At 47.6% G+C, this 26,224-nt stretch overlaps 1 protein-coding gene across 7 annotated transcripts in view; it reads right to left on the bottom strand.

The window, feature by feature from the left end:
- The window catches only part of LOC141265403 (collagen alpha-2(VI) chain-like), a 704,763-nt gene that overhangs the window by 634,067 nt on the left and 44,472 nt on the right, over window positions 1-26,224 (bottom strand). For all 7 annotated transcript variants that reach the window (XM_073678446.1, XM_073678444.1, XM_073678445.1 and 4 more), the window contains exon 2: window positions 13,746-13,853. In XM_073678446.1, coding sequence (XP_073534547.1) covers window positions 13,746-13,845 — 100 coding nt within the window. In that variant the 5' untranslated portion in view covers window positions 13,846-13,853. The remainder of the gene's footprint in view (window positions 1-13,745; window positions 13,854-26,224) is intronic.

Genomic DNA, 26,224 nt, shown 5'->3' with positions numbered 1-26,224 from the left:
TTACAGGACTTTGCGTCGCTCGCGTCTGACGTCAGAGCGTCCTCTGGGCTTCTTCCAGGACCTGACGCTTCCTGGTTCGACGTCAGGGGCGGGGTGTGTCCTGGGCTTCGCGCGATTCCAGCGATTATGCCTCTCCGATTCCCACGGTTATGCCCCTCTTCTTCCGGGGCGGCAATATGAAGATGGCGGACAATGGCGGGAAATCTCAGGAATGGCGGGAAAACTTCACCACAGTGAGTATTATAGTTTCTTAAGGCGCACAGTACCCGGTGGCAACAGGCACGGAATCCTGTTCGTCACGCCAAGGCTGATGCGCCCCCTGGGCCGTGGGATACTCGGCAGCCGGGCCTCTGGTTGCCGGGGGATATGACGGTGGCTGGCCCGGTCCGTGACCCAGGGCAGTCAGTAAAAAGGGAGATTTATAGGGGATTTGGGAAAGTGTTCGTGACCCCACCTGTGGATTGCGGCTAGAGGGAGCCGCCGCTGCGGAGCAGTCCTCTGGAGCTAGTGTTACAGCAGCAGGGATGGTGTGGCTCTCCACAGGTAGAGCTAGCTCCAGGGCAGCGTGGAGTGTAATGGATGGCGGTGCAGGGGAGAGACGGCAGGACGGTCCCGGAGGAAAGACGAACACTCACACGGGGGTAAGCTTCAGTACCTTTACTGGTGATGTTGCAGGCACGGTCCAGGGTTCTCCAGGCGAAGGGCGCACTTTTGGACTCTCCCCAGTGAGCGGGTATAGGGTCTCCTGATCCATTGCTTTATTCTCTAAGCTTCTGACCTGAGGGGAGCTAGGCCTAGCTTGGTTAGTGTCTATCTTTGCACTTGCTGACCTGGTGGTAGGGCCTTCTCTTTGGAGATCACTCTCCCTGGACGCTGGGGCCTCCGTGACTCCTAGCCCTGGTACTGTAGTCAGCGTTTGGTGAAACTGGGACCTGTAGTCCTCCAGGGGATTCTGGTGGTTCCTACGGGGTGTAAAGGGTCCCTGTAGGCGCGGACCCGGTGTCCGGTATATATATTGGGGTGAGCCTGGTATGTTCCTCTGCCCCCTCACTACTTCTTCCTTCTCCTCTCGCTTTCGGCCCACTCAAGGCCCTCACTAGGCCTTCACACGTGCTGTAGGCCTTGGCTCGCCTAAGCACAGCAGCCAGCGTGCTGCTCTCTGAGCGTCAGCACGCTCTCTGCTCAACTCTGAGCTCTGTCCCTCTCTGTCTCTAAGCAGGAACTAATCTCAGCTGCCTGGCTCCACCCTCCCTATATATATCCCTAACGGGCTCCATCTGCTTGTCTAAGGTGGTAGGGTGAAGGTGTGTGAATGTGTGAGGGCCTCTTGTGGAAAAGTCCATCCATGCACCCTTCTGGGTTCTGTAGCGCCAATGCGCAGCAGGGCGCCACATATACGTCATTGAAGGGAAGGACTTCCCCATCAATTAAGTATATATACGTCATGTTATTCATGCGATCACCGTGACTAAGCATATGGTGATCGCATCAAGGTGCCTGTTGTTTCTGACAGCAGAACATAGGGACTCGCAGCCACCGGGTGTGGTGCCGCCCACCCGTAACTACGATCGCCTGAAACACTGAGGTCCAGCTCAGCTATGATTGGTGCTGTAACAGCACCAATTAAAGAATAGTTTTTATTGAGGATCAGGAAGATAAGCCCACAAAAAGGAAGGGGCACACATGCGAAATGGTATTTAAAAAAAATAAATCAATTGTTTAAAATGAGGATCCCATAATGGATAAATCTAACAGATGAGTTTGCATATGCTGCATGAGAACAGATCAGTTTATATTTGTCATTGCATATTGTGCAGTTAAAAGAATATACACCAAACTAGATGGTGGCCCGATTCAAACTCATCGGGTATTCTAGACTATGTAGGCGGTACACGAGGCGCAATCAGCACAGCGGTTTTTAAATTTGGCGTCAATATCGCTGATTGGTCATGGCCGGCGGCAGCGACCAATCAGCGTCGTATTAGTGTGGGCCCGGGAGCGGCACAGCTTCTGCGGGTACTTACGCTGACCGGCGCCTGTCATCTCCCGGCTGCATCACCGCTAACCTCCATGCGGCAGATGAGCTGCTAACGGCCGCCATCTTTTTTCTGAAATCCCGCATCGCTGATTGGCCACGGCCAGACCAATCAGCAATGCGGGATGTTCTGGACAGAAGGACAGACAGACAGATGGGATAAGACAATTATATATATTAGATATGTACTCAGGTTATAGCAATATATGTAGCTCAACTGAATGCAGAGAGGAATAGGACAATTGTGAAGGAACCTTGAGCAGCATGGCACCCACCCCGACGTGCGTTTCGATGTTGGCCTAGCAAATACAAATCATAAACTGATCTGTTCTCATGCAGCATATATAAACTCATATCTCTTAGATTTACCTGTTATGGGATTCTCATTTTAAACAATTGATTTTTTTAGTACCAGTTCTCACATGCCCCACTTCCTTGTTGTATGTTTTGTTATCTTCCTGATCCTCAATAAAAAATATTATTTAATCCTGTACTTTGATTCTAGACCTTATGGTTCTTTTTTTTGTCTTGGTTTCTCTCATAGTTTATTTACCGACTGTCTAGGTTGCCGCTACCATCCCACATAGCTGATTGTATGGCATTTTTTGCATTCCAGTGTCATAAGTATGTGATATTCATTATGAATTTTTTTATATGTCATACTTCTATGTGTTCCCTTAGTCTGTATTTACAGTACAAATTATAGGCTGGAGCCTAGTAATGGCAGCGTCATCAGCCCCAGCACTGATTGGTGCGATCGAACGATGACCCCGATTGCACTAATCAGAGTGCAGAAACACAGTCTGAACTTTCAGTGACCACTGCACACTTCTCAAAGCTAGAATGAGGAAGTGCTGAGCGGTTCACTGCTGTTTTGCTGCCTGATCTGCAGGGAGTTGTGGTGTTACAGACAAATTTTCACTGATGCTGGTTTTTCCTAATCCACCTCAATACCCTTTTCCCCCATTTCCCCCCTCTCCCTGACCCCTCCCTACTCCCTTCTTCCTCCAAATGCTGATCACTACTTGATTGCTCGATTTTTGTACTTTTTTTTTCTTTTTTGTGCATCCTGCAGCAGCTGAGCGCTGGTGAGTGATGTAAAGTCACTGATCTGCACCCGTGCTCACTGTTTTCCAGAACATTATTTTGTCCCTGTGTATTTCACCCCCACCCCTTTGCCCCACTTCTGTGCATGTGTCCTGCAGCTGCCAAGCGCTGATCAGTGATAAAAATCACTGATCAGCACCTGTGCACCTGTTTCCCCCCCCCCCACCCTTGCACCACCTCAGTGAATACGTCCTACAGCCGCCGAGCAGCTGATCCAAAACGCAGACTGCTGATCAACGTCTATGCTCGCTTTTGGCAAGGACTTGCTTTTTTTCTGTGTTTTTTATCCCCTTTTTTCACCACATCCGTTTGTATGTCCTATAGCCATTGAGCACTGGTCGGTGATGCACATCACTGATCATCATCCGGTTGTGGGTTTTTTTTGTGTAAAAAAAAAAAAAAAAATATCTATCCATCTCTCTCTCTCTCTCTCTCTCTCTCTCTCTCTCTCTCTCTCTCTCTCTCTCTCTCTCTCTCTCTCTCTCTCTCTCTCTCTCTCTCTCTCTCTCTCTCTCTCTCTCTCTCTCTCTCTATATATATAATTTAATTAGTTGATAGGACTAGATTAAGGAAACTAAAAATAACCATAGTAATTGACGTCTACTACTGTAGTTTTTACGGAATTCAGTCAGGGTTGGTGTCAGATAGCAAAGCTGAAAAAAATAATCACTTCCATGCGTGCGTTCTACAGCCATCGAGTACTGATCAGAGACACATCACTGATCGGCACCCAGTTGTTAAGTGTTTTTTTTTTTTTTTAGATTAGTTGACAGGACCAGATTAGGGGGCGTAAAAATATACTGTAGTAATAAGCGTCTACTACAGTGTTTGTTGTAATTGAGGGCTCTCAGTAATTTTTTTTTTTACTGGCACCCATTTAGTAAGTTTGTTTTTTTTTGTTACTAAAGTTTATATTCTTTTTATTTTATTTTTATCTTTTTCTTTCTAGATTCTTTCCTATTTTTTTCTTTTGTAAATAAAAAAGTTTACACCAAATACTCTCTCTCTCACACACACACACACACACACACACACACACACACACACACACACACACACACACACACACACACACACACACACACAAAAAAAATGACGCACTTGTCTCAAACACTGTAATCAGAAGAGGAGGCATACACCTTCCTTGCCTCCGACACTGATAGTGATGGAGAGAATCCCACCTTCCTTCATTTTTCCTTCTCCTACTCTTCCTCATGTGATGCCGAACCGCCATGCAGACACCCCAGGACATAAAATGATCCAGTGCCTACCGTTAGTGAGCCCCTATGGACTTCACCTCCTGAAAATTATGAGCCACAGATTCCTCATTTTGTGGCAAAATCCTGAATCCAATATGCCACTACCGGCCTCACAGAAATAGACTTTTTCAAAGTCTTTTTCTCAGACAATTTTGTAGATCTCATGTTTGTCACCCTGTAACAGTTTGGTCCAAAGATAATATGCTACGTGACATGACCTGATGGAAGAGTCATATGCTCCTGCCAACGCGGACAAATTAATCTGTTTGTATGGACTTTTCTAATAGATTGAATTACCTCGAAACTATATAAGCTTCTGTAATAGGCTCAATAAACAGAATTCATTGATTCCATTCGGTAGTCATCTGTTTAATTCCCGGCCTATACATACATCTTATACCTAATTTGGCAGCAGACTATTAAGAGCTGCAAACACCCATTGAGTGTGCCCCAACAGTTGGCGAAGCCAGAAATTCAGCAATATTGGAGTGTTCACTTTTTGTATAACACTCCAGTGTTCCACATGGCTATGCCCGGATACGTTTTGAGGCCATCCACAAATTTTTTGCATTACAGTGATGAAGCGCAATGTCTTCCCTGAGATGACTCAAACCTTGACCAACTTTTCAAAGTTCGGCCTGTCATTGATCACTTCAGAAACAAGTTTGCTGAGGTGTATGTTCCCCAAAGCAACATCTGCGTGGATAAGTCCCTAATTAATTTCAAGGGGAGGCTCAAATTCTGGCAATACCTGCCCAGTAAGAGGGCCAGGTATGGAATTGAACTCTACAAACTGTGCAAGAGTACCTCAGGATACACCCACGGGTTTAGGGTCTACCAGATTCAACCCCCTGAATGCCCCCTGTCCTCGGAGTGAGTGGGAAAATTGTGTGGGAATTAGTGCACCTACTTCTGTATCAATGTTATCACCTCTAAACAGATAACTTTTACACCACCATCCCACTCTTCAAGTCACTCTTTGCCAGAACTATCGCAGCAATCAGAGAGGCCTCCCTGGGATGCTAATTGGGCAACTGCTCAGAAAGGGTGAGAGCAGAGCCCAATGTAGTGACAACATGCTGGTGGTCAAGTACAAGGGCAAGAGGGATGTCCTTTTCTTGACCACTATACATGGTGATGGCAGCACCCTCACCACTGTACGGGGTACTTTTACACAAATCCACAAACCACACTGTATACTGGGGTACAGCAAGAACATGGGGGGAGTTGATCTCTTTGATTAAGTCCTCCAGCCGTACAGTGCCATGAGAAAAGCCAAGGTGTGGTACAAGAATCTGTCCATGCACATCATACAGATGACAATATATAACTCTTTTGTGCTTTCACGATGTGCAGGCCAGACTGAGACTTTATTCAGTTCCAGGAGGTAGCGATCAAAGCCCTTTTATTTGGCAGTCAGGAAGGAGCGGGCCCCAGTGCTTCCGGAACAGAAGGTACCCTTGTTGTACCCAGGCAACATTTCCTGGTTAGTATTAGGGATGAGCGAATATGCTCGGTGATACTCTGATATCACTCAAGCATCTGGATGCTCGAATATGCTCGGCACTCGACAAGCATTAGCCAGTGCTTGATTTCAAACTTGAATCCCCGCCCTGCATCTTTGGCACCTGTTACACAGCTAATAAGCATGCGGGGATTGCCTGAGAGTCACAATATTGTCATAGTCATCTTGGTAGTGAAATTACTGTGATTGGTTGGCCGTATGACATCAGGGGTTATAAAAGGAAAAACGCCGCCAGGCTTGGCACACTGACGCCGTTGCACATCTCTGTGACAGTTCTAATTGGAGGGAGAGAGTGCTTGTCCAGGCATGTGTATGCACAGTTTAACAAATTAGAGTCTTGTACTGTTGATACTGGTGCTGAAACTGAATCATCATACTAACAGTCCTTGTACGGGCTAATTTTGTGCTATGCTGTATGTATGAGATACATTCTGCATTTAGCCTATGGAGGGAGAGAGCTGCAGGAGCAAGGATAGTGGCTGAATACAGTGTCTAGGCAGGAATTAGGGCTTTTCAGTCTGTTGCTAAATATACAGTATAGCTGCGGCAGATGACCACATTTTTTGGGGTGAAAAAAATTGCTATATTGTTATCCATGGAGTATTACACGCTTTGTGGTACATTTGTATGTTATATAAAACATTCCAAAAGAGCGTTAAAACATTTTTCTGGATTCAATTTGTCACCCATAGAATATTACGTGCTTTGCAGTACATTTAGGGGGCATATAACAATTCCAAAAAGCTTTGAAACATTTTTCTGTATTCAATTACTCATCCATATACTATTACATGCTCTGTGGTACATTTCGGTATTATATAACACTCCAAAGAAGCATTGAAACATTTTTCTGGATTCAATCACTCATCCATAGAGTACTACATGCTCTGTGGTACATTGCGATGTTATATAATAGTCCAAAAAAAAAGCGTTGAAGCATTTCTCTGGATTCAATTACTCACCCATAGAGTATTACCTGCTTTGTGGTAGATTTCATTGTTATATAACACTCCTAAAAAGCATTGAAATTTTTTCTGTGGGCAACAAAGATGGTGGAATCACGCGAGACTCACAGGGGAGTAACCGGAGGGATATCTGAGCTTGGAGGAAGCTGGTGCAACAGTGGAGGTGGCAGGAGCCTGTTGTCCGGAACCTTTCACGGAACCACCAAGGCCCAAACCCAGGCTCCAGCCTTCACCGCTAGAGTTCTTATGTACTATGGATGGGAGAGCCAGGATCCAGGAACTGATGAGCGGACTGCAGGGCTTAGGCTGGTCGGAAGAGACAAGGAGGTGAGCCAGGACCAGGGCTGGAGAAATGCTAAAGGGCCCGGTAGCCGCAAGGTACTGACAGTTGGCATCCCGGGAGAAGGTTGTTGCGTATGATTGGAAGCAGAGAAGAAGGTCCACCAAAGAGTTTGGGATCCGTCATCACATTTCATTCAACCAGCGGGCAAAAGACGGAACACTTGCCTCTTTGGCTGCAAGAGCTGATGATGGGAACCAGGGTCATGTTTCTGAAAATGGAGGGACAACATCACTAGTATGGGGTGGGTGTGATTCAAGAAGGAAGGGATCAGAATGAAACCTTCTTGAGAAATTAACAGGCCTGAAAGAGGCTCCTCGAGGCGGCTCAAGATGGACCTATCATCCCCAAGAGATCGGACTGTGCTTAGGGTTCCCTACCTCTTATGCGGGAGCAGGCAATGATGTAGGGGGTTGTTGCACATTTCTATACATCGGGGGCTCCAGCATTATCAGAAGCCGGGTCACTTACAGTACAGGCACCTGGGAATCAGGCTCCAGGATGCAGGTGGAGGCAGTCCCCCCAGCCTACCAGGGAAGGAGAGGAAGAAGCGGACACATGAAGAGGATTACGGATTTACCCTCCTAATAATTTTTTCCTGGCTTTGCACTTTGTGCAAAGTCTTTGTGTTTAGGAGTACAGCAACTACACTTTAAAAATGTTGTATTAAGCCCACCAGTTGTTGCCTTTCATGGGTCTATCGATGACTGGATGACCCTCCTTATAATTTTTTGCCTGGCTTTGCACTTTCTGAAAAGCCTTTATGATTGTAGAAGTACATCAGCTACACTTTCAAAATATTTATGTTCAAAAATTTTTTATGGATTGAATTAGTCATCTATACAATTTAAAGGGAATCTGTCACCCCCTGGGACTTTATAGACTGCTAATATGGGCATACAGATAATAGAAATGTGAATCTATACGTACCTGTATGGCCCATAATAGCGGTCTGATTTCTGTGTAATAGCTTTTTTATTAAATTATTTCTGCTAAGCTTCGCGTCCCCCAGACGCCAAGAAATACCCGCCTACTAGCCCTATTTCCATACTCACCCCATCACCCCTACACGTCACAGGGCCCTGTGACATGCAGTTTCTGGCCGGATGCTGCGCCGCCACCGTTTCCTCTGTACGGACGGTGCTCTTCTCCCTGCCATCAGTATAGTGTTTTGCAGCAGGGAACTTGTGCGTATGATGCGCCCCTGGGCCTGTGTCGCGCTGCGTTGCGCAGGCGGGAGCTTACTCGGAGCCGGATCTGTTGAGGTTTGTAGTCTCGTGGCGGTGACCCGGTCCGTGCCCAGGGAGTCAGACTAAGTGGCGCTGTATCAGCGGTAGATGTAGGACGACTACGCCACCCGTTGAATGCAGCTATGGAGCTGCCGCTGCAGGGCAGACCGCTGAGGCCGGTGGTAGGATAGTGCAGCGTAGATGGTATAACCCCCAACGGGAGGGGTATGGCCTCAGGGCAGCCGACGTGGATGATGGGGGTAGCAGGAATCACTCAGAGACGATGCGGTGTAGTTCAGGGTCTTTACTGGTGACAAAGATAGACCCTCCCGGAGTACTGGCTAGCGGTTGGGGCCTGGTCAGTCCTTGAGCAGATGGGATCTCCCCTGGCCAGGCGGAGTTGTAGGCCTCCCAAACTAACGATACTCTTCTGGCTACCTTGCTAGAGGCGGGTATAAGTAGCCCACGTCCCTGAGTGTACCGTGTGGTGCTCACCCGTATGGCCGGTGACTCGGGGCCTTCTAGTAGCTTCCGCTCCACGACGGCGGTGCTGGTCCCATGCGTGTGACCGTGCCTTCGGGTTTCTTGGCCAGAGGACCTGAAATCCCCTGCCTGACGGATTCTGCTGCTGGGTAGGAGTTAGTCCCCACAGCCTCGGACTCCGGGTCCGGTAAGAAATCTTCTCAGTCAGGGCGAGCTCTGCAGCTGCCAGCCCCTGACTCCTTGTGACACTGCTCCCACAGAGCTCCTGTTGTTTCTTCCTATGCTGCTTCTCTTCTCTACTTCTGGCATGGCCCAGGAGCTGGGCCCAGCCGGAGCCACAGCTCCCTGTCAGCCCTCCTGGCTGCACTCTCCCTCTGAACTCTCTAACCCTGCCTCAGCCCCAGGTTTATCTAGGGGAAGTTCTTCCCCTCCCAGGACTGGGCAGGAGGTGTGGCATGCATAGGATTCCTGACCAAGAGACCTCCCACCTGCTCTCAGACATAACATTGCATTACTGTGGAAACCAGACCCCTGGGGTGCCACACGTAGGCGCCGGTGAGTCACTCTTCCTTCCCAGCGCCTGCGCACAAGTTCCCTGCTGCAAAACACTACACACTGCAGGGAAAAGAGCCCCATCTGTACAGAGGAAACAGTGCTGGAGTGGGATCCAACCGGGAACTGAACGTTACAGGGCCCTATGACGTGCAGGGGAGGTGGGGGGAGTATGGAAATAGGGCTAGTAGGGGGGCATTTCTTGGCGTCCAGGGAAAGTGAAGCTTAGCAGAAATAATTTAATAAAAAAGCTATTACACAGTAACCAGACCGCTAATATGGGTCATATAGGTACGTATAGATTCACATTTCTATCACCTGAATGCCCATATTAGCGGTCTGAAAAGTCCCAAGGGGGTGACAGATTCCCTTTACTGCGGTTATAGTTACATTATGGAGGTATGTAAAAAAGAGTTGAAAAATATTTCTGGATTCAGTAAGTCATCCATATAGTATTATGTGCTTTGTTACATTCCAGTGGTATATAACAATCCAAAAAAGCATTGAAAAATCTTTCTTGATTCAATTAATTATCTATAGAGTATTACATGCTTTGTGGTTCAGATCGGTGCAATATAACACTCCAAAAAATGAATTAAGTTAATTTAAATGTGCCTTTCTTAACATATTAAATGAAATAATATTACCACTGATGGTCTTTTACCAGAACGGATAGATCAAGTAAATCTAGGTAGGTAGGTTTACGTCCCAAATACCAGAACCTTCCAGAGGCCTCTGTTTTTGGTTGGCCTGTACAGGTGTAATATATAATAATTACAACACGGAAGGAAACTAAAGAAACAAATGTTTTAATTTTTTTATAGTGCACATGACTAGCCCAGAGGAATGGGGATAACTCGGTACCCGGGCCTTTAGCCTGGCCTTTAGGGATGTCGCGGTGGTCGGCTCCCGGGCCCGTACCCTGGGCCTCTCCTTTAAAAAGGGTTGGTGATTTGTTAAGTTTATAAAAGAGTTCGTGATGCCACCTGTGGCTTCTGGTGAGGATCACCAGCGCTGCGCAGTCCACTGAGGCTGATGATAAGGCAGCTTCATGGTATAGCTCCCCACAGGTGGAGCTGGGCCTCAGGGCAGTATAAGAACGGGGATGCAGGACAAAGACTCCGCTAGGCCAGAACAAGAACAGGAATGGACACGATAGTCCCTTCAATACCTTTTACTGGTGGAATTTCAGGCACTCCTCGGAGCACTGTAGGGTGAAGGGTGTATGTCCGGATCCTCCCCAATGAGCAGGTTTTGGGCCCCCTGGTTCTGGCTTCTGGCTTCTGCGTAGTAAGTTTCTGACCTGCCTGGAGCTAGGCCTAACTTTGTCTCTGTCCTGCGCTGGCTGACCTTGTGGTAGGGCCTTCTCTTGGAGTGCACGCTCCAGACCTACGGGGCCTATGTGTCTCCTGGCTCTGGTACGTATCAGCACTTTACCGATCCTGGGACCTGTAGTTCTCCAGGGATTCCAGTTTATCTTACTGGGTCGTGGAGATCCCGGCAAGCTTTGGACCCAGTGTCCGGTAACTACTTCTTCTTCGGGGTGAGCTAGTTAAGCTCCTCTGCCCCCCCCCCCTATGAACTAACTCTCTACTCTTTTGCCTTCGGCCTACTCGGACCCTCAATAGGCTACTCACACTAACGGCAGCGTGCCGCTCTTCACCGATCTTATGGTGCCGGCACACCTAAAGCTCACCTTTCTGAGCAACACCCGAGTCTTTATCTGGATAAGCTCCACTGCAGGATAGCAATTGCAGGAGCTGGAACAGGCTTTTGTCCTCTGAGGTAACTCTTCTCAGACTGCACTGGACTCACTGCTAAACCAGAATAGACTCAATTCTAGCCACCACTAGACTGACTGCTGCCTGGCTCCACCTTCCCTTATATATCTCCCTAACGGGCTCCCTCTGGTGGTCTGAGGTGGAAGGTGAAGATGTGTGAATGGTTATGGGGGCCTCTTGTGGAGGAATCCTTCAATACACCCTTCTAGGATCTGTGATACCAAGCACAGCTGGGCTTCACACACATTTTGTGGGATACTTTGTGTTTACATTTTTGGAAGTAAACATTTTTTTTAAAGTCTTATTAAAAAAAAAAATACATCTCACAAGACTGGAAAAAAACCTTGTGTATATATACATGGCGTCTTTTAGACGCTTTCCCCTAAAGTGTCTTTTCTCCCATCCTTCTAGAAGTCTTTTACGGCGGCTCTAACATTGGAGTTTTTTCTTTAATTTTATATCTAATATAATGGCGGCTTCCAAACCGCCAGATGAATGGACCGGTCTTTTGAAGCCTGAAGCTGTTAAGAGGTTACAACAGATCAAACATATACTCCGCAAGTCATTTTGACAATGCTGTGCATATGTTCATTCTTTTCATCATTTGTTTAGAGATTTTTCAGAAGGACTGGTTCCAGGCTGTATCCACTTGAAAGAGACGTCATGTGGATACACCTTTTTTCTAACACACTAGCCTTGGTGTAAGGATTTTTTTGTTCAGAAACATAATTAAGACAGAGGGGTATTAAACTGGCCTCTTTGTATGCAGTGTATGAAGAATTAAAAAAAAATTTGATATTAATTTGCTCTTACTGCAGCATTTCACACTTGAATCTTTATATTATTCACAGCCTGAAGCTACCACTGCAATTTTCAATGTGCTTCAATGCTGCAATAGTAACTACAAGATGATTTAGGCCTTTTTCTAGATGTGTTATGAGCTGTATGCTCTGACCTCCTATTAGGCTACATGCCCACTATGCGTTTTTCAAGCGTTTTTGCCGCGGAATTTCCACAGCGAAAATGCTTAAAAAACGCTTGGTAATTCGTGCCCCATGGTCCCCAATGATAATCCGCGTGTGCTGTGCACATGCTGCGGAAATTTCCGCTACAGATTATCTTTGTAGAAAAATACGCAGCATGTCCATTAATTTTGCGGACACGCAGCGTAATTGTCGCCATTGACTTGCATTGAAACGCATATTATCCATGTCAGCACATTTGCACATACGGATATTATGCGATTCTATGTGCGGATGGTACCCGGGTGTGGAGGACAGGAGACTCTCCTCCAGACCCAGTTACCATAGAACCTGTTAAAAAAAGAATTTAAAATAAAAAATAAAGATTATACTTACCTTCCGATGGCCCTTGGTATTTTCTTCACTCCGTCTGGTCTGTTGTATGGGTCACAGTGGTGTGAGGGACCTGCCATGACATCATTTAGTCATGTGACAGGTCACGAGACCGCTGACGTCGGCGGTCGTGTGACCTGTCACATGACTCAATGAAGTCACCGCAGGTCCTTTCCCACCACCGCGACCAATACAACAGACCAGACGGAGCGGAGAAAATACCGGGGGCCATCTGAAGGTAAGTATAATCTTTATCTTTTACCATTTTTATTGTTTTTTTGTTTTTTTAACTATTACTTGGTCACACTATATAAATCCATGCCAGTTGCATGGATTTATATAGTGTGACAAAGGTGTCAAGCACTTTCCAAGAGATGATAAAATGGCTTGGAAAAGTGCTTGATAACCCGCATGCAGAAATGCATGCAAAAACGCTTGACAAATGCTTCTACCTGGCGGGAAAAGCGCATGTAAAATCTGCATGCGTTTTTCCTGCCAGGGAGAAGCGGAAAAAATATGCAGCATTTCTGCATCGTGGGCACATAACCTAACTAGTCTGTAAAATCCTAAAATGGCACTACTTAATCAGTTCTCATCTTTTATAGTGGCTGTAAAGGAACCCCCAGATTAGCTTTGCATTGCCATGTGATGTGATAGCTGCGAGATATTATGGGGAAACCCAAGCTTCCACACCTATGCCCACTCTCTGGCTGCTGCAATCTTCAATAGTTGTCATGTTCACAAATGGAATTGCAAATTCTTGTATTCACTGGGTCCTTTGAAATTTAGGAGATTCGACTCAAAGTTGAGTCTCAGCAGATTACCTCTAATGCTTATAGACATGTTGCTTTGTTTCCAACATTTCTCAGTTTGGACTTCCACCAAAAACATCCTTTGAAGGCTTGTTGTAAAAAGTTGACTCCTACATACATTGGCCAATTTTCAATTACACACATTACTCTTTTCACTTTTTGTCTAGAACTACCTCCTATTCTAAAAATTCCTAATGCTTTCTATATCTCACTGCTATGTCCTTTGTTTTTCAACAAATTTTCTTCTACCATCAAGACAGTCATTTTTTTGGTGCAGATAAAAGAATATAAATATTACTCACCTGTATTTTTAAAAAATGAAATACTTTGCGATTTTATCTGACTGCAAGACATGGTCAAGTAGCAGAATGAAAGCACAAGTCTTAGAGGCTCCCCAAACATTGTGGAATCTGAAAAATGACCGTTTAACACAATTACTAGATTGATAACTTGCTTTCACATTGACATTCATTTTGTATGCTGTATAGGCTGGCGTACATACAGGGGATATTTTGCAATGAAACTAGAAACGTTTTCTGCAGTAACTGAGTCACAACTATATAATTGTCACGAACATCTATGCCTCTTTTAATGCATCTCATTATTTTTTTTGCCTTGGCAGCAGCTGCCTGGCACTGATAACTAAGTGGAGTCTGCCATCCACCCATACACCTAAGTCTTTTTCAACAACCTTTTTACCTAGTATTTTACAGTTTAGTACTTAATTATACATTTTATTTACTTTGCTCAAGTGCATAACCCTGCATCTATCTATGTGAAATTTCAATTGTCATTTCTCACCCAAGCCTTCAGCTTAGATAAATCCTTCTGTAATATTAAATTATTTTCCTCTGTGTTGATTACCCTGCAGAGTTTAGTTTCATCTGCAAATATTGTAATTCTTCTCTGTATACCCCCTACAAATTCATTAATAAATATGTTAAGAAGAAGAGGGCCCAATAGTGACCCCAGTGATGCTACACTGTAACTGTGACTCAATCTGAGTGTGTTTGAATGGCACAGGACCTGTGATGATGTCACAATCATGGAAGGCGCCACAGAGTTTTGCTGTCTGGAAGCTGCAGCAGAAGCTGGAGGAGACGGGGAAACTTATGAGAGGAAATGAATGATGGAACAGGGGTACATGGGGAGTGCAGGGTGTATGTGATAGAGGGGTGCAGGCTTTTTTGGGCTATGGGTTGTGGGAAATAGAGGGGTCCAGACTGACAGAGGAGTGCAGGGTGTGTGAGAGAGTTGCAAGGGGGTGCAGGGTGTGTCAGAGGTGTGCAGACTATGTGAAATATGTGGGTGCTTGGTGTGTGAGATAGAGGGGTGCAGGCTATGTGTGTTAGAGCACCAAAAAGGAGGTGAAGACGAGGTAGAAGGTAAGAGCTCCATAGTGGAGCTGAACATATGAGGAACTTTTAGGCTATGTTCACACTAGGCTTTTTTTTCAGCGTTTTTTTATGCAAATTTTCAGCTGTGTTTTATAGTACCAGCAATGTTTTGCATGTTTTTTGCACAATATTTCACTTATTTCTGAATTTTTTCTGCATTTATTCAGCATTCCCCCCCCCCAATGGGTGGTGAAAAGACGCTGAAAAAATGCCTAGTATGAACATAGCCATCAGACTTTGCAGCGTTTTTAGTGAACTGTGTTAACTCTACATACGCCAAATATACGGTATATACACAATGTGTGATTAATTATTTTAAAATGACTTAGAATGAATAAAAACAGAAACAATTTTTTAAATAAAAACATATCTATCAAGAAATCAAATAGTGATGGTACAAAATCTCTTTGCGTATATTCAGATCATTGGGAGCATATGTGCCTAAGTTACAGATACAGAAGGCTACTTTTGTATGCAATTGTCGCCAGTGATCTCCACCTTTTTTAATGTTTTTTTTTATTTTTTCTATACCAAAAACCTGCATGCCATCCATTTGTCTTTGATGGTGAATAATGAAGTGGGAAGACGCATTGGATATTTTGCAGCTAACAGAGTTAGTACTAATAATGTCCATAGTATGCTTCGAAATTCGTATGTTTAATCGGCGTGTAGTGCTGCCTACATACTGTATGTATAACTTATGACAGACTGTGCAGTTTATACCTCATATCACATCTTGGAAATTGCAATGTATAAAATCCTTTATGGTATATCTGTAGGATCCATCATGGTTTTGAAAAGTTTGAGCGATCAAGGCGTGTGCATGTGTGCGGCAGTGATTACCACTACATTTAAAAAATCTCTTACAGGAACGCCATGTTTCAGATGGTCTTTGGGATAAGAAATAGCTTGGTAATATTATATGGTACTTGTGTTTTTAGCGACAATGTTACAGCCGGGCTCTAGGATAGAAAATAATATAGGATCTTGGTATAAAATAGGCATTAGATTTGATACTATTGACTTTGTTATTGAATTGTGAACTATACTGAATTGATGAAACAGATTTATCTGTTTGGTTCTTTATTTGTTTTTTGTACATTAATTCAGATTATTTTTTTGAGTGAATAATATTGGCCGCACTGTTTAAAGACTATGCAGAATATCCTCTTTTACGGAGTTTATCACGGGATTCTCTAATTTCCCTATCCAGGATATCAGGATTCTTGCAATTTCTTTTAATTCTGCTAAATTCCCCAATGGCAATAACCTGAACGGTATGTGTCGGGTGGCTACTTTTTGCGTGTAGTATGGTATTTCCTGTGATCGGTTTGACATAGGTAGAGGTAGAAATAATTTTACCTGGTATAACTGATGTTTGTAAATCAAGAAAGGATATTTGCGTGGCATGTGATGTATGAGTAAATTTTAGGTTATAATTATTATCATTAATGTACTCAACAAACCTCGGTATGGCAGAAACATAGCCCCCCATATGAATATCAGGTCATCTATGTAGCTGCCACCCCATACGAGGTGATGAGAAAATGGATTCGTAGTGGAATACAGGTATTCTAATTCCCAGTATGCCATAACTAAATTGGCTAGCGATGGGAAATGTAATGCACACGCCCGGGCAGAGCGGCGTGTGCGAGTGATTCCACTGGACCGTGCCGGAGAGTGAATGCCTGGAGGGGCGTAACTAGGTATTCACCCGATCCGACCAGGGTCGCACGACGGCATATGACGCCAGTGCACCAAGGAGGAACCGAGCAGAGGGACCAGGTGCTACTCCAGGACAGACCCCGGACACGGCTGTTGACCCACACAGGGGAATTCAGGAACAGACTGGTAGGCTGGCACACAGACTGGTGGGTATAGGCAGGCACGACTGGTATGCAGGCAGGCGGGTATGCAGGCAGGGGGGTACAGGCAAGCACAGAGAGTGCAGACAGGGAGGCACTAGCAGGTAGGAACGCAGGCGGGATAGGACCCAGTACACACTGGGACTCAGGAACAATACAGGCAGAGGGGTACAGGCAAGCACAGCTAGAGTGCAGACAGGGAGTCACTAGCAGGTAGGAACGCAGGCGGGATAGGACCCAGTACACACTGGGACTCAGGAACAATACAGGCAGAGGGGTACAGGCAAGCACAGCTAGAGTGCAGACAGGGAGGCACTAGCAGGTAGGGACACTGGCAGGATAGGACCCAGTACACACTGGGACTCAGGAACAGAACCACAGATGTGGCGGACAAACACAGCAGAGTGAGGCCGCCCAGAGAGGTGAGCGAGAACAGGGCAGGACAAGACCGCATGGAGCGGTGAGCAAGAGTAGAGCAAGACTGCCGGAGCAGTGAGCAAAAGGATAAGAGCGGAGCGAGACTGCCGGAGCAGTGTGCAAAAGGGTCAGAGCGGAGCAAGGCTGCCAGAGCAGCGAGCAAAAGGGTCAGAGCGGAGCAAGGCTGCCGGAGCAGCGAGCAAAAGGGTCAGAGCGGAGCAAGGCTGCCGGAGCAGCGAGCAAAAGGGTCAGAGCGGAGCAAGGCTGCCGGAGCAGCGAGCAAAAGGGTCAGAGCGGAGCAAGGCTGCCGGAGCAGCGAGCAAAAGGGTCAGAGCGGAGCAAGGCTGCCGGAGCAGCGAGCAAAAGGGTCAGAGCGGAGCAAGGCTGCCGGAGCAGCGAGTGAAGGAGTCAGAGCAGGCAAGAACCACCGGAGCGGTAAGCAAAGGAGACAGAGCAGGCTAGAACCGCCGGAGCGATGAGCAAAGGAGTAGGAGCAGGCTAGAACCGCCGGAGCGGTGAGCAAGGCAGAGCAGGGGGGACAGGGCTCTGTTCACACGGAACAGACAGGAAGAGAAAAGCAGAGCCAGATACCCACAGGGTACTTGCAGTGAAGTAGCGAGTGGACCACAAACTCACAAACGGGAGTACAGAGACAACAAGCAGGAGTTAGGTACGAGTTCAGACTCTGCAGAAAAAGGAAGGGAACGGACATAGAGGCAAAACAGGTAAAGGATAGGAGAGAGTTCAGATTGGAACTGAGTGTACGGAGGAGACCGACACTGCAGCGGGAAACAGGAGCGGGCCTGGGAATACGGCCCCCAGAGAGGCGGGACGAACAGGCAAGGAGCGTGTTCAGACAAGACAGACAAGATACAGGAGCGGGTCTAGGAAATAGGCCCCTAGAAGGCGAGAGGAACAGGCTAGGAGCGTGTTCAGACAGGACAGACAAGATACAGGAACGGGTCTAGGTAATCGGCCCCTAGAAGGCGGAAGGAACAGGCTAGGAGCGTGTTCAGACAGGACAGACAAGATACAGGAACAGGTCTAGGTAATCGGCCCCTAGAAGGCGGGAGGAACAGGCTAGGAGCGTGTTCAGACAGGCCTGGAAATACAGCCTCCAGGATAGGCAGACAAGAGAACATAGAACGGGACCTGGCACCTTCAGAGTGCAAGCACACACTGAATGAAACACAATGCTCAGGCAGGGATAGATTGGAGCAGCTGAGCTATATACCAGGTGACAGACAGCAATAGGCTGAGGACGCACAAGGGGTGTGACCCACAGCAGGTACAAAAAGCAGGAAGTGATCGGGCGCCGCCCTTAATCAGCAGAAACAGACACAAACAGACAGCATGGAGGGAAGCCAGAGAGACACTCTGGACTGGAGATCAAGTGCGCGCTCTTGCACAGTGGGAGATGGACCACCATGCAAGGACGCCGCCAGGTATGTTACAGGAAATACTTTGCCCCCATTGATACGCCCCTACATTGCTGATAATAAGATCCATCAAATGTAAAAAATTATGGGTCATGAGGAGGAACTTTACCTGTAAAAGAAAATCTTGTAAGTCTGGGGAAAAATCACTGTAGCGAGGGAGATTGAATTTCAGTGCCTTCATTGCATTTTTATGTGGTATGGAAGTATAGAGTGATACTATGTCACAAAACAACCTAGAAAAAATGTTCTGCCATATTTTGTCAGAGAAATGTCCCAAAATATCACGGGAATCCTTTAAATAACCTGGTTTTTTTTTTTGTACTAGAGGTTGAAGGGCTGAATTAAGCCAATCACTGAAAAAACGCCTGGTGTGAACATTTTTAAGGGGGCCAACACTATAATTTTTTAGTTTCTTATTGTTTATATAGTTGAAGAATCTTCAACTATATAAACAATCTTTAAGGGTGAACTGGAGAAGGGAAAGTCAAGTGAGTGGGAGGCCAATTAATAGAGAGTTACAGTATTCAAGGCGGGAGTGGATCAGGGCAACAGTGAGGGGTTTTGTTGTTTCCAAGGAGAGAAAGGGGCGGATTCTAGAGATGTTCTTCAGGTGCAAGCGACAAGAGCGGGCAAGAGATTGTATATGGAAAGTGAAGGAAAGATTGGTGTCAAACACAATGCCCAGACAGCGCGCCTGCTGGCTCGCCATTATTGTGGTGCCACACACGGAGAGGGAGATGTCAGATTTAGTGAGGTGAGTAGATGGTGGGAGCAGAAGTTGTTCAGTTTTGGAAAGTTTGAGTTTCAGATAAAGGGCTGACATAATGTTGGAAACTGCGGCCAGACAGTCACAGGTGTTCTGTAGTACAGTGGGGGTAAGGTCAGGGGAAGAGGTGTATAGTTGTGTGTCATCAGCATAAAGATGATACTGAAAGCCAAATTTGCTGATGGTCTGTCCAATTGGGGCTGTGTAGAGAGAGAAGAGGGCCAAGGGCTGAACACTTAGGAACCCCAATAGTGAGAGGAAGGGGGGAAGAAGTGGAGCCAGCGGACAATACACTGAATGATGATTCTATGAGTTATTGGGAGAAGGTGCTGTGGTCAAATGAGACAAAAATTGAGCTTTTTGGCATTAACTCAACTCGCCGTGTTTGGAGGAAGAGAAATGCTGCTTATGACCCAAAGAACACCGTCCCCACTGTCAAGCATTTAGGTGGAAACATTATGTTTTGTGTATGTTTCTCTGCTAATGGCACATGACTACTTAACCGCATGAATGGGAGAATGGATGGAACCATGTACCGTAAAATCTAGAGTGACAACCTCCTTCCCTCCGCCAGGACATTAAAAATGGGTCATGGCTGGGTCTTGCAGCAAGACAATGACCCAACACAATACAGCCAAGGCAACAAAGGAGTGGCTCAAAAAGAAGGACATTAAGGTCATGGAGTGGCCTAGCCAGTCTCCAGACCTTAATCCCATAGAAAACTTATGGAGGGATTTAAAGCTAGGAGTTGCCAAGTGAAAGACTCAAAATCTTAATGATTTAGAGATGATCTGCAAAGAGGAGTGGACCAAAATTCTTCCTGACATGTGCGTAAACCTCATCATCAACTACAAAAAACATCTGACTGCTGTGCTTGCCAACAAGGGTTTTGCCACCAAGTATTAAGTGTTGTTTGCCAGAGGAATCAAATTATAATGGAAATTATTGGCAATTATCAAGACACACTCAAAGGAGTGGTTCTGCAGGTGGACCACAGACCACATGTCAGTACTAGTGTTGAGCCACCCCCGTAGTGTTCGAGTTCGGTTCGGTTCGTCGAACACCCGTGTGTTCGTCGAACACCTTCGAACACCGTTAAAACCAATGGCAGGCAAACAAAAACACATAGCAACACATAGAAAACACCTTCAAAGGTGTCCAAAAGCTGACAAACTGCTCAGAAGACACAACTAACACATGGAAAAGTGACAAGTACATATAGTCATGCGAAAAGAAAAGAGGTGGAGGAGTAAAAGGAGGGGGAGACACAGATATAGGCATGTCATGCCCTTCTAAAATCCAAAAAGTGAGAAGCCGACACGGCCAGTCCGTTCCTGCCCGTGCCACCTCTGTGTCGCCGGGTTTGTGCCAAAGCCACGGTGGACCCTGACGGCCAGCCCCCCTATCCCAATACTGGTGCCTGTCCGCCGGTGGGGGGGGGGGAGTAACATCTGCAGAAGAAAGACCATCTTCCAGCCAAACTAAGATGTCGACTTCTTTTCGTGGACAATGTGATACGATCCTATTCTTACGGACACGCCCATCGCTACAAATTCTAGATGAGGCACAAAAACAGCAGGTGCTTCAACGGATATCAAGTGCTCCTTCAAGTGGGCTCTCCATCACCTCAATTTCAACATCACAAATACTCCAGTCCTCAGAGGTGTCACCCCAATCGCACTTGCTTCCTCACAGCTCCCAAGTCTCCAGCTGCCCGTCTGAGTATGGGGTAACACAGATGGTTGAGTTTGCACAGCTGTTTACTCATACTATAGCCTGGGAAATGGAGGTCTGCTCCAGAGCTTCTGTTAATCCAGATGAGGAAATGATCTGATCTGATGCCCAGAATCTTTATAAGTCGGATCCAGGACCAGATGAAGAAGGTTCTGAGCATAATGTAGACCCTTGTTCCCAAACTGTAACTCCTGTTGGTGAAGACAATGATGAAGACGATGATGAGACTCAAATACCTGATTGGAGCGACAACTTGACTTTTCGGTCAGGGCAGGAAGAGGTTGGCTCTGAGGACGACGGGTGTGATAACACACAGGGTGATGATGACGAGGTTGGCGATCCCACTTACTGTCAACCCACAGTCAGCTAGTCGATGAGGTCAGCAGAGGAGGTGGAGGAGGATGTGACTAGCCCTGGGGATGGGGATGACTCGGTATCCGGGCATTTGCCTGGCCTTGGGGATGTCGCGGTGGTCGGCTCCCTGGCCCGTACCCTGGGGTCTCTCTTTAAAAGGGTGGATAATTGTTAATTTTATAAGAGTTCATGACGCCACCTGTGGTATCTGGTGACAAGCACCAGCGCTGCAGAAGTCCACTGAGGCCGGTGATAAGGCAGCTCGATGGTATAGCTCCCCACAGGTGGAGCTAGGTCTCAGGGCAGCGTATGCAGGGGGAATGCAGGACAGGCGAGACCCAGCTGGATCAGAGCAAGAACGGGAACGGACACTGTAGTCACTTCAGTACCTTTTACTGGTGGAAATTCAGGCACATCCCGGAGCACTGTAGGGTGAAGGGTGCATATCAGGATCCTCCCCAATGAGCGGGTGTAGGGCCTCCTGTTTCTTGCCTCTGCGTAGTAAGTTTCTGACCTGCCTGGAGCTAGGCCTAACTTTGTCTCTGTCCTGCGCTGGCTGACCTTGTGGTAGGGCCTTCTCTTGGAGTTCACGCTCCCAGTATGCGGGGCCTAAGCGTCTCCTGGCTCTGTTACATATCAGCACCTTAGCGATCCTGGGACTTGTAGTTCTCCAGGGATTCCGGTTATGCCTTACTGGGTCATAGAGATACCGGTAAGCTCGGATCCTGTGTCCGGTAAATGCTTCGGGGTGAGCTGGTTAAGCTCCTCTGCCCCTTATGTACTAACTCGCCACTCTCCTTCGGCCTACTCGGGCCCTCACTAGGCTATACACACTAACGGCAGCTTGCCGCGCTTCACTGATCTTACGGCACCGGCACACCTTAAGCTCTATCTGGGCTCCCTGAATCTAGCAAGCAGGAGCCTCGTGCTCCACTGCTGAACTATTAACTGCAGACTGACCTCTCTTAGGCTTCTCTACTGCAGGAACTCTTCAGAGGAACTGAACTGCCTAGCTCCACCTTCCCTATTTATATCCCTAACGGGCTCCCTCTGCTGGTCTGAGGTGGAAGGTGGAGATGTGTGAATGTTTATGGGGGCCTCTTGTGGAGGATTCCATCAATGCACTCTTCTAGGATCTGTAATACCAAGCGCAGCGGGGCATCACAGATGCTATTGACGACGAGGTTAGGTTGCGCCTTCCTGAACAGAGACGGAGTACTGGAAGCACGTCAACAACTGCATCCTCAACCACAACTCTGCCTCTGACCACAAGTCGTAGTGGCTCTTCAGGTCACATGGGCTCTAAGCCTTGCATAGCCTGGGCATTTATTCAGATCGATAAGGATGACCCAACTCGTGTTATCTGTAATATTTGTCAGCAAAAGCTAAGTAGAGGCCAAAAAATCCATAGTTTGAGTACTTCATGCATGTACCGTCACATGGATATGAAGCATAAGTTGCAGTGGGAAGCTCACTGTGCTACAATGCGGCCTAGCCGGCTGGGCCAACCACCGTCTGCCCCATCTTGTGCATCCGCAGCCTCTTCATCCTTTGTGACTGGGGGGACAGCAGTCACACATGTTTTTGGACGCAGACCTGCCACCTCTTTACCCGCAACAGCCAGTGTGATTGGCAGGTCGTCAGTTCATTGGGAAGTGGAAACACCTGCTAGTGTTGAGCGCTCTCCGACATCGAGAGCACCACCTTTGGATCAAGGCAACCTAACATGTCCGCCTGCATCTTCCTCACAGACAGGCAGTTTGCCGGGGACACCCTACTCAACACCGTCTAAGCACAACAGCCAGCCCTCGGTCCCTCAGATGTGGAAAAGTAAAAGACCATTTCCTCCTAGCCATGAGAAAGCTAAGAGGTTGAATTTCACCATCTGCAAGCTGTTGGCTACAGAAATGCTGCTTTTCCACCTGGAGGACACAGAGGATTTTCAAGACCTTATGTCCGTCACAGTGCCCCAGTACCAGATGCCCAGTCGGCACTACTTCTCAAAGAAAGGTGTGCCTGCGCTCCACTAGCATGTCGCACACAACATCACCGCTTCTTTGAGAAACCCTGTGTGTGACAGGGTGCACTTCACCACAGACACTTGGACGAGAAGGCATGGACAGGGGCGTTACATGTCGCTGACTGGGCACTGGGTAACTATGGTGACAGCAGGACAAGGGGCTGCTGTCCAAGTCTTACCGTCCCCACGAGTTGTGCGTCAATCCTCTTTATCTCGAAGTTCCTCCACTGCTTCTGCCTCCTCAACCTCCTCTCGGTCCTCCACCTGCACTCAAAGCCTGTCTGGTAATGCCACCTGCTTTCTAACTGCGCAGAAGGAATCCTGCACACCTCCTTACTATGCTGGCAGCAGGGCTCAACGGCATCAGTGTTTACTTTGAAATGTCTGGGAAATGTGAGTCACACAGCTGAGGAGTTGTGGTCAGCTCTGGAGACCCAGTTTCATGAAAGGTTGTCTCCACTGGACCTGCAACCAGGGAAGGCCATGTGCGACAATGCTGCAAACCTGGGTGCGGCACTTCGCCGGGGCAATGTCACACACGTGCCTTGTATGGCTCACGTGTTGAACCTGGTTGTCCAGCAATTTTTAGCCCACTATCCCGGACTAGATGGCCTTCTGCAGAGGGCACGGTCGCTGTGTGCTCACTTCTGCCGTTCGCATCCCGCAGTTCAACGACTTACATCTCTACAGAAGTCGTTGGGCCTGCCAGTTCACCGGCTGAAATGCGATGTGCCGACATGGTGGAATTCAACTCTGCACATGTTGCAGCGACTGTGGCAGCACCGACAAGCCCTGGTGCAATACGTTCTGACGTATAGCCTGGGCCAACGAGATCCAGAGGTGGGGCAAATCACGCTGCAGGAGTGGTCTCAGATCAGGGACCTATGAAGTTCACGCGCCCCCTGGGCCATGGGGTACCCTGAGTCGGGCCGGTAGACACTGGGGGTTGTAGTCACTGTGGCGGTGACCCAGTCCGTGACCCAGGGCGGTCAATCCAAGGGTAATTTGTATATATGGATTTTATAATGTCTGACTACGCCACCTGTGGAGTGTGGCCAAAGGGGCCGCCGCTGTGGAACAGTCCTCTGAAGCTTGTGGTTTTGCAGCAACGGTATTATTACTCACCACAGGAAGAGTGTAGCTTCAGGGCAGTGTGGGTGGATGATGGTGGTTGTAGTGCAGGGAGTCAGTAATGAGCACAGAGTTCGTGTGATGCCGTCTCAAGATATTACTCACAGTTGTTGTAGTCCAGATTACAGGTACCAGAGCAATCTCCCCCGTCGTGCTGTGCATACTCAGTGAGGGGCTCAGTCCACCCCCAGATAGCTCCGGAGTACTTAGCAGGACCCCCTTCTGTGTGTCCTTTCTCTGGCCTTCTCCCTGCACCTCACACCCAGTGACACTTCTATCCGGTATCCTCGGGCCTTGGCGGGTGACGTGTGTTCCGTCCCCTGGGTCCTATGTGGCTACCTTCTTAGTGAGACTGGTGTGGACTTTGGCCTGCAGTACATGAAATGCAGCAGCCTCCGGTTTCTAGTTGAGCCTTGCTGTTTCTCCGCTAGTTGAGGGACCGGTTCCCCTTATCTGGCCTGACCCCTCTACCTCCTGGTAGCAGCGGGAGTACGGGTGGCCTTCTGCACGGCCCGTAGCCGTAGGGTCCCTTCGGTTCCTGGAGCCTTCCAGCTCCCACTCCTCTCTTCTCTCCTTCAGTCCTGGGCCTCCCAGGCTAGGCCCGCCTCCGGAGCAGAGCTCATGCCTAGTCTCTGCTCCTGTCACTTTTCCTCCTCCTGTCTGGCTTGCTCTTTCTAAGATGGCTTCCTATTTATAATCTCCTTGTCATGTGCTCCCCTAAGCACCCACTACATAGGACCCTCAAACCAGCTAGGGACCTGGGATTGTGCTCTCCCTTAGGAGCAATCTCGCCCTACCCCCACTGCGGGTATGTGTTGGATGCAGGAGTCAGGGTCCCGAGCCATACGCCTTCCTTACCTGAGGGTGAGATACCACACCTCTGGGTGAGATGCAGTAACTCTGTGGTGACTGAACCCTCAGGGGCGCCACACACCCTTCTGCACAGTTTTGAAATGGCGACGAAGATGTTTAGTGCTGACGACGATGCCATTATCAGCATGACTATTCCGGTGATTTACATGCTGGAGCACACATTAAACAGAATTCAGAGTCAGGTGGTGGGACAAGAGGAGGTGGAGGAAGTAGAGGAGGAGTCGTATGCGGAAGGGATAACATCTACAAGGTACAGACGGTTGGCAGCACCAAGGCGGCAGGCATGAGAGGGTGGGGGAGAGGGATTAACCAGGGCGCATGGTAGCAGCCAAACTGTTGAGGAAGGTGCAGGAGCCGGGGAAGAAGTAAAGGACGAACTGGCGATGGGCATGGAAGACTCATCAGATGAGGTAGACCTTGATCACATTTCTGTTGTGCGAGGTTGGAGGGAGAGGGCAGAGGAAGGAAGCATGATTCTTACCTCGCTACCAACACAACAAGGACTTGGTCCTTCTGGATGCGCAAGACACATGAGTGCCTTCTTGCTGCACTACCTGCAACATGACCCCCGGATTGTCAGAATTCAAAGTAATCCCGACTACTGGGTTGCCACACTCTTAGATCCCCGGTACAAAAGTATATTTGCCGAAATAATTCCTGCCATAAAAAGGTATTGACGAATGCAGGAGTATCTACAGATGCTGTTGCAGAATCTTACATGTGCTTTTCCACAAAACACCAGTGGTGCACGTAGTGAATCTCACAGTTCTAACTTGCCAAAGGTG

The sequence above is a fragment of the Phyllobates terribilis genome, unplaced genomic scaffold, assembly GCF_046119375.1.
Source record: "Phyllobates terribilis strain yellow unplaced genomic scaffold, ASM4611937v1 Scaffold_4__5_contigs__length_816908805, whole genome shotgun sequence".
NCBI classification, from domain to species: Eukaryota; Metazoa; Chordata; class Amphibia; order Anura; family Dendrobatidae; genus Phyllobates; species Phyllobates terribilis.
The sequence above is the reverse complement of the archived record's forward strand: the minus strand, read 5'-3'. Positions and strand labels throughout refer to the sequence as shown.